Source organism: Mauremys reevesii, linkage group 3 (assembly GCF_016161935.1).
Source record: "Mauremys reevesii isolate NIE-2019 linkage group 3, ASM1616193v1, whole genome shotgun sequence".
In the NCBI taxonomy this organism is placed as follows: domain Eukaryota; kingdom Metazoa; phylum Chordata; order Testudines; family Geoemydidae; genus Mauremys; species Mauremys reevesii.
Genome location: NC_052625.1, coordinates 5910654 through 5919431, shown reverse-complemented (window position 1 = coordinate 5919431; position 8778 = coordinate 5910654). Strand labels below are relative to the sequence as shown.

The window sequence follows — 8778 nt, the reverse complement described above, 5'->3', positions numbered from 1 at the left end:
TAAGGCCAAGTTTGGAAATAATTCCTCCAGCCGTAACACCTGAATTCAGAAACAAGTTCTGGCCAATCGCAACCAATAAAACATTCAACGAAACCAGCCCCTGAGGTGTTATTTACGCCCTGGGGTTGGTGTCTCTGGTCTCGTGTGAAGATTTTAACCTTCCTCACCCAGCCTCGAGCTACTCTGCTCCCGCGGAGGCGCAGCCCCCGCCCTGCTTTGCAGGCCGCTCCCGGCTCCAGGGGCGGGGCCGGCCGGGCATCCTGGCGCCGTACACGGGCTGCCCGGGCGAGCTCCCGGGCCGCACTGCCTGGGCTGGCTCGCAGCGGGGCAGGGTGCCCGCCCCTGCAAAGCTCCGCGCAGTGAGGGCGGGGGGCGTGACCCCGCCCTGGCCAGCGGGGGCCGGCGCGACCCAGTCCCTGGAGAGCCGAGAGCCCCACCCGCCCGCGGCACCAGGCTCTGAAATTTGGGAGGGGGGAGGGGTCTGTCTCGGCCAATGGGGCGCAGGCTTGTCAGGGGCTGGCCGCCAAGGCCGCCGTCTCACGGCGTTGCTTAGCAACCCCGCCAGGACGGAAGTGATCCCGCCCGGGTGGGGTCAGAGGCAGCAGTTCCGGGTCGGCGCCTGGCCGGGCGGGGCGGAACCATGACCTCGCTCCGGGCCTTCACCTGCGACGACCTCTTCCGTTTCAACAACATGTGAGCGGCCCCCGCCCCGCCCCCTCGCTCGCTCGCTCCCGGCGGGGGAGGGGGGTGTCGGAGCGGCCTAGTCCCGCGCGGGGCGGGGGGGTTCGGTCCCTGCCCTGTGGGACCCCTCAGCGCGCTGCTTCCCCGGGCCGAGCGCTCGCGGACCCGGCTCACCCTCACCCTCGCCCAGCTCCCCCTGCCCGAGCCCCCGCCGCCCTGGGCTGTTGGGCGGCAGCCGGGGGCAGCCCGAGGTGGGTTTCCCAGCCGCCGTCGGGGTTTGTCTCCACGGCAACTTGGACCCGGGCTCGCTGTGCCTGACCCCGGCCGAGTGCCCGCGCTGCGTGGCAAACCTGGGTTGCAATTCGCGGCGCAGGGTCTCGCAGCCAGGCCTGTCCACAGAGCTGCTGACTCGGGTCCACGACGTGAGCCGCGTCCACACTGCAAAGTGACAGGGCTTGGACCCGAGTCACGGTGGGATTCAGGCTGTGATCTGCTTCCCTAGTGGTGCCTAGGACCAGGTCCTGGGTGCTCACTGATCAGAGTGGGACTGATTGGCGTGTGAGATGGGGTGCCCAGCCCTGATAGGTTGTAGCAGAAATAAAACGGGTCTGGAAATAGATAACAAAAAAGATTATAGGTGGGGAGAGACTTTCATACAAGGAGAGAATGGAATTCTTCTGTCTAGAGAAAAGATCAATAAAAGGGGGCATAATAGAAGTAGAATAATATAAAACCAATAAGTGGTATAGAGATGGTAAATCTTACCTTTGCTGACAGTAAAGTGCAGGCGGACACTCAGAGAAAGTGAAAAACGTTTACAAGGAAATACATTTTAGGCAATCCATAATTTACCCATGGGACCCTGAACTACAAATATTGAGGCCAGTTGGATAATAGCATTTGAAAAAAGGTTAGACGTTGACATTGATTAGAGATGTTGATAATGGAAACATTGACAATGACATAAACATCTTTTAAACATTTTTCTAGACGGGGTATGAACCCTTATGCTTTGGGCATAACCGAAACATGAACTGATGGGAGCTAGGAAGGAACTTTATGTATGGACAGGTTATCCCATAATTTTTCACTAGAGGGTTTCTTATCTTGAGCATTTGATACTGACCTTTGTCAGCGATGGAGAACCAGGTTAGATGGACCTCAGGTGTGATCCAGTAAGGAAATTCCTGTAGTGTGGTGGGACAACTTCCTGGGGTTAGATATTAACTTGTCTGCCTATTATGAGGGTAAAGGGGGAAGAAAGTCCCACATTTTTTATCCTTGTCACTGACATTTACGAGTTTAGAGTGCACAATAAGAGCAGAAAAGTTAGAATTAGGAACTAAAATGACACAGAATGCATCTCCGGCACTTTCATATAAAATTCCCTACAGTATCTCTAAATCTTTCCAAAGTATAATCTTCCATATCTCCTGTTTTCAAAAGGGCTTACAGCTAAGGCTAATGAGAAGTTTTGATGCAGAACAGAGAGTGAGCCACTAAAATATCCCTTTATGAGCTGGTTCTAGAAGTAATGCTTGTAGACACTACTAGAACAAATAACGTATTCCTTGCTTTTGTCCTTAAAAGAAGGGACAGTCCACAGAGGACGGCAATCACATGCCAAGATTTAGTTTGAAAACTTGCACTATAGCTGTCCTCTAACCAGCTACTAAGGGCTGTGGGGAAAATAACAATAACAAGCAAAGAGAAAATAATACAGTAAGAAAACTATTAATATGGTGGAAATTAATGAGTCGCCATCCCCTTCAACAACTCCCTTTTAGTTCAGATAACAAAAATAAAGATTAAGGCCACAATCCTGATATTGCAGCATGAGCTTTCGTGGGTGAATACCCACTTCTTCGGATGCAAGCAGTGGAAATTTCCACTGCTTGCATCCGAAGAAGTGGGTATTCACCCACGAAAGCTCATGCTGCAAAACGTCTGTTAGTCTATAAGGTGCCACAGGATTCTTTGCTGCTTCTACAGAACCAGACTAACACGGCTACCCCTCTGAATCCTGATATTGGATCCCCATGCGAGTACAATGGGCCATTTGAACAAGAGTCCCATTCAACTCAAGGCAACTCTGTACAGGTATAAAGCTCTGCAATTTGGATCAGGATGCAGGATCAGGGCCCCAAGACATTGTGGTACCATCAGATAGTGAATTTTGAATATTTGGCGTTCGAACTGGATGCTCCCTCTACAGCCATGTCTACACTGTAGTTGGATGTGTGATTACAGCTCATGGACATACCACTGCTAACGTTAATCTAGGTAGAGCAGGGAAGGCATGGCAATTAGGACTCCGGTGTGGGCTAGGAACGCCAATACATACCCAAGTTTCTGGGCAGGTTTGTATAGCCCGTGCTGCCAGATTAAAGCTAGTGTGGCTATGCTTACGTGAGCCTGAAATCACACCTCTGACACCAGCGTAAACATAGCTTAAAGTTGTTGCTTTCAAACTTACATGAACTCATTCAGAATTGAACACCATCACCAGTGATGGATTGTCTTTTTTTGTGGGGCGGTGGGGATTGTGTTGTCTCTTGGAAGTGTGTTGTTTGGAAGTAACCTGATTAATATCCAACTAGAAATATACTTTGTAAACCTTTTTAAAGTTTAATCTGTTTTTATTTTTTACAGTAATTTGGATCCACTTACAGAGACTGTATCCTTATTAAGCTTTTCATTGTTCTGTACATACAGTGTTGATAGCAGCTTTGTTTCTTCCCATTATTGTAGTTCTTATTACTACACACATATAATGTACCCAAAACCATAATATGGTCTTTACTAAGTTTATCAAAATTGGGTAAATTAACTTACAATAATTTGTAGGGGTTCCTCAGGGTCTTACATTTCCCTGCAAGCCACCCTAACCTTTAATTCCGTCTAACATAATACTGTATTTAAAACCATTTTGTTTTATGTTGCTCTCACATAGACTATTTGCTGGCTTACCTCTACTCGTCTCTTAAAATCCTGGGGGAAAACCCAGACATAAGAATCTACTTTATCTGAGTAGAAAGCTGGCCATCCAGTATACTGATAAAAGGAAGGTATAAATGCAACCGGTGGAGCTAAGACTCTCAATAGACAGCACATGCTGTTCAGTGCATGTCGTTTCAGTGCTATTCCTTGGCAAGCCATATCAGTCCAGCATTGTGTACTGAAGAAAGTAGTATTGTCAATTAGCTGTATACTTCTTAACACGAACTCTGTAGTATGGGATACCCTTTTACCTACAGTATCTGGCTCACTGGCCAGAGTATTTTATTGTTGCAGAAGCACCAGGTGGAGAGCTAATGGGTTACAGTAAGTGGAATATTGTACATTTGGTGTGACATAGCTTATAATTTTTAACCATTTAAGATTCTATTGCATTTTAATACTTCGGGGCTATAAATCAGATTTCAGTTCACTTCCTGTTTTTTAATATTCACACCAAACTGGAGCATTTACTGCTAACGCCACCTCACAGATGTTGAAGGGCATTACATAAATTATGCACTCGTGTTTTGTGGTGGTGGTCCTTGTGTGGCAGTGAAGCAGGACAAATGCTGAGTTCTAGCAAGACACATGCTTAATGTCACATTTGTGTAAGTCTTGGCAATATCAGGGCCTTTGTCACTGGGCCTTGGCCTACCATCCTTCTGCTCACATGTGAAGGGAAATGTTATCCTTTTGTTCACACTCTTGCCTTTAACAGGACACAGTCAACTGGATTTATTTTTTTAAATTAACTAATTTCAGCACATTCAGCTTTCTCAGAGCTCCCTCCTAATAGAAAGGTTTTTTTTTGTTCATTCCTTAAAACAATTTTTCTGCTCCCCTGCTTTATTTATAAGAGGCTTGTGGGAGGGTCTGAAAGCAACACTACCTAACATGCTCAGGCCTGCATCTTCTTCCCCTCCCTTTTCCTGTATACATGTATACATATATTCAGTTCCTTACATAGCAGTGAGTGAGTGATGTCATTATGGTAGTGCATGAGACAGGAAGCCCAAATGACCCTTCAAAAAGCGAAGCTGGACAGGCACAAAGTGCTGTCAATCACATTAAGTAAAGACCTGATCTTGCGAGGAGCTCTGCCCACAGTCAATGTGCAGGATCTGGGCCTCGGCGATTAGGGTTACTAGTAACACTCAGAAGTATGCAATTTTCCAATGGAAATGTGATTTTTTTTTATGTTGACTGTACCCTGTACCTTCTAAATGAGGCTTGTGCAGTTAAATATAGTAAACTGTTTCATTCCGTCATTCTGAAACACCACTACTGCAGCCTTTACAGAATCACTAAAGCATTTTGACTTAGAAAGCTGTTTCAAATACATCTGTGGGTTTCCTTTGCGGGGATGTCCCTCTGGGGATGGCGTACATTAATTCCAGCGTGCTAGCTTGTTAAGTGCTCCTTCTGTTTGCAGTAATGGGTAAAGCTGAAGGCTCCGTGGCCAGGGAGGAGTGGCACGGGCATGTCACTGCTCTCTCTGTTGCGCCCGAGTTCCGCCGGCTGGGTTTGGCTGCTAAGTTGATGGAGCTACTGGAGGAAATTTCAGAAAGGTGAGCACCAGGTACAAATTCTAAGTAATTTTTTCTTGTGTCCCAGAAAACTGACCTTGCTTGCCCACTGAACATGTGATGTTCTGATTATAATTCCCAGTGGTTACAGAGAGCAAGGTTTAAATGATAGCTGGCAGATTTTAAGATGTTTCTTAGCTGTTGTGAAAGCCAATTTGTGGGGATGAGAGGGAAGAAACTCCAGGTCCAGCAGGCGCACCCTGTAAAAATTGCTTGTCTTGGGCAGAGAGAGGATTCCCTTCACAAAGAGTCAACTCTTTTTCCTGTCGTGCCCACAACACTGTGTACAGTGTGCAAACAGGGAGGGAACTGCCCCTGCCTCAAAGAGCTGACTGTATGAGAGAAGTAGAGAAAGAGATTAAATCTGTGAGGCTGCTGAGTTTAGTGCTCACAGGTTGTTTTTTCTTTTGTGTATTGGGAATGAGATTGTTCCTAGCTGATGTGATCTTACAACACTGGAGACTTTTTTTATGAGCAGATAATCTCTACAAAATGATCAGGACACAGCTTAGCAATAGATCAAATAAACACTGTCTAAGGTAGGATAAGTGTACATAATACAAGGGGAAAGGTAAAGCCACATTTTTTTTTGCAGAGCTGCAGTCAGCAATAGAAATACAGAAAATAATAAGATGTGTGACTAAGGCTCATTTCTAGTGTACAGGGCTCTCCCCTTTCTTGTTTGAGAGATGAGGTTAGCAGGGAAAGTTATTCATGTAGTTCTTTAAATGGATGGGTAAAAAAATCTGCTCCCTCTCTCCTTCTGGAGTGCAAAATATATCAGATAACTCACCCAATGTTTCTTTGGTCACTTGTACACAACTCCACTCTGCAGAGATTGTATGAAAGCCTGAGATTGTTCATGTGGCTAGACTCCTCAGTTGTACCCCAGAAAAATACATCTGCCTGTAATATAAATAAATAATGCACCTTTTATCATCATTGAATAGGGTGTATTCTGTGCAGAATCTTTGGAAGAATTTGTTTCTCTTCTCTCTGATTATCGGCAGTAGATACATTATATTATGAAATTATGTATTCTTTTGCTCTTCCTCATTTGTTTTTTTTCCCTTTACAAAGAAAGGGTGGATTTTTTGTGGATCTCTTTGTAAGAGTGTCAAATCAGGTTGCAGTAAATATGTACAAGCAACTGGGCTACAGTGTCTACAGGACAGTACTAGAGTACTACTCAGCGAGCAATGGGGAGCCTGACGAAGATGCTTATGGTAAGTACTTGGTTCCGTAAGAGCAAATCACCACATACGTGGAAAGCTCCAGTGTTGTTTTCTTTACTTTTCTGAAAATAAAGCTAACTCAGTTTCTCATTAAGTACACAAATATATACCTTTGGATAGTTCTTTAAAAAACAAATCTGACTTGAAATTACACTTCAATTATACAATTTGATTTTTCAACAAGTTATACTTTGTGGTATTTATTGTATCAACAGGATACTTTTGTTTTGAATGTCCTTATTAATTGATACTTACTCCTTTATTCTGATAGATAGTTTTGGTAGTTTAAACAAGTTATTTTGCCATTATACAAGTACAAGAAATGCCTTCTATAACAATGGTTAAAATGCAGTTACTGTTCTAATCTCTCTTTTCATATGCACAGAACTTTATCTAGCAATTTAATCTTGGGCTGAAATTATTAATGCTTTGCCTCATCCCAAAAGTGAATTTATTTTATAAACAGCAGCAAAATTGGTTGAGTATTTCTGCAGGGGTTGAAAAATGCATTCACTTAATCATCAATGACAAGTAGAACACTTTCCCTGGTTAGGGATGAGTCCTTAGTCTTCAGTTTCTGCAGAACATGAGCTTGTTGTGTAAACTGGTTGTGAGGATAACCTTCCAAATGTAAATGGATACGGTGCTGTCTTCCTGAGACTATAGACACATGCTGCCTGAGCACTGCTGATGCCACTTATAGCTTTTCCAAGCAGCTGAAGAGTGACATTGACATGTTCTTTGTCCTTTTTACTGTTACTGTTCAGAACCCTATGGGCAGCTGCTGAAGCTGACCAGAACTCGTGTTAATTTCACTCTGCTGCTGCTGGCAAAAGCTGTACTCAGCAACAGATGTAAGGAATAGCAGTTCACAGGGGAAGAGGACCCAAAAGAAGGTGGGACAGGAGAGCACCTGAGATTCCCAACTTTCAAACACCCAGTATCCAGGGGCTGATATGAAAGCCCTGAACCTGGGAACCAGCTCCTTTCCAGCTGGGAATGGAGAGGGAGGGCTTTTTACTAGTTCTATTGGTGGGGGGCTAAGCCAGCCGTTCATGTTTTGTTTGGCCTCTGGATAGCAGATGGTGGTGACCCTCTGAAGCCTTCCTTTTCTCAGACACTCTGATCTTAAAATTGTGAATGTTTAAAGTCAGGCAACGATAAACGCATGCCTTGGAACGTTTGTGTGTGAAGTACATAAAGTACTTAGGAGGTGGCAGCTCACATTCTTGGAGCAACCTTACATCAAGTGATTGCTATTTTGACTTTAATATTGCATTAAAGCTAATATTTTTGCATCTAATTGTATTTTATTTGTAGCAGTCTTATAGTACTGGAATTTTTCTCATAAAAGATGAGCTTTTTTATTATAATTTACAAGAACATTCACTTTAACATGGGCTTGTTTAATGTTGTCTGTCTTGTAGTAGTAACATTTGTGTTTGTCAACAGATATGAGGAAAGCGCTTTCCAGAGATTCAGAGAAGAAATCAATTATACCATTACCTCATCCTGTGAGACCTGAAGACATCGAATAACTTTAAGCTGTGGTTCTCAGGCAACTTGCCAAAAATAACATTTATGGACAATTTAAAATTTACAGCGCAAAGAGCATCAAATGTTTTGAAGGTAACAGAAAAGATCTTGGATAGATGTGGAGAAGGCACAGGCTTAAAAAAGGAGTTTAGGCAGAGTGTTTTACTTTTCATAAAGCCCCAAAAGCACCAATAGGAAGTTTACAGTTACACTGCTTATATTTTGATTTCCTGCTGTTTATAAAAAAAACAGACAAGTTTAAACATTCCACCATCATGTTTTATACCACATACTAAAACTTAGTGATGGAAAATATCACAGCTTCCTCCTACTGGGCCTGAGAATCACAGCTGTGAATGTTCTTTTTTGTTCTAACAGTTGAAGCTCTAAGGGTAGATATGAAAAAGATGAGGTGCATAATAAAATACAAATTCAGTGTGATACTGGTTTGTGTAAAGTTGAGCCATGGCTTTCTCTCACACTGCTTATTTTGTCATGTTCACATGTATTGTTGTAGCCTTCCTTAATTAGTTTTCTCATTTAAAAATCAGCTTTGGCAGACAGTGGGATAATGTGCATCAGTTACTGATTAGACCAATCCAGTTCTGTGTGTGTACTGTACAGTATTATTGGAGGTAAGTCAGCAATGTTCTAAAAATGTGGGAAAAAAAAGTACATGTATTCGCTCTATACAGAAAATAGCGTGCGTCTTGGCCTGTAAAAAGTCCTGAAATCAGAAG

General features: G+C 43.7%; 1 protein-coding gene across 2 annotated transcripts; it reads left to right on the top strand.

Moving 5' to 3' along the window:
- Nucleotides 1–501: 501 nt before the first annotated feature.
- On the top strand, nucleotides 502–8699 carry NAA20 (N-alpha-acetyltransferase 20, NatB catalytic subunit). Of its 2 annotated transcripts, none has more exons than XM_039528383.1 (6): nucleotides 502–693; nucleotides 3334–3358; nucleotides 3915–4005; nucleotides 5114–5249; nucleotides 6348–6493; nucleotides 7955–8699. In XM_039528383.1, exons 1-6 carry the CDS (start codon nucleotides 641–643, stop codon nucleotides 8038–8040), a joined length of 537 nt encoding a protein of 178 aa, XP_039384317.1. In that variant the 5' UTR covers nucleotides 502–640; the 3' UTR covers nucleotides 8041–8699. The 2 variants fall into 2 exon arrangements, with proteins under 2 accessions (XP_039384317.1, XP_039384318.1); XM_039528384.1 differs by lacking the exon at nucleotides 502–693 and adding an exon at nucleotides 914–932.
- Nucleotides 8700–8778: the final 79 nt, after the last annotated feature.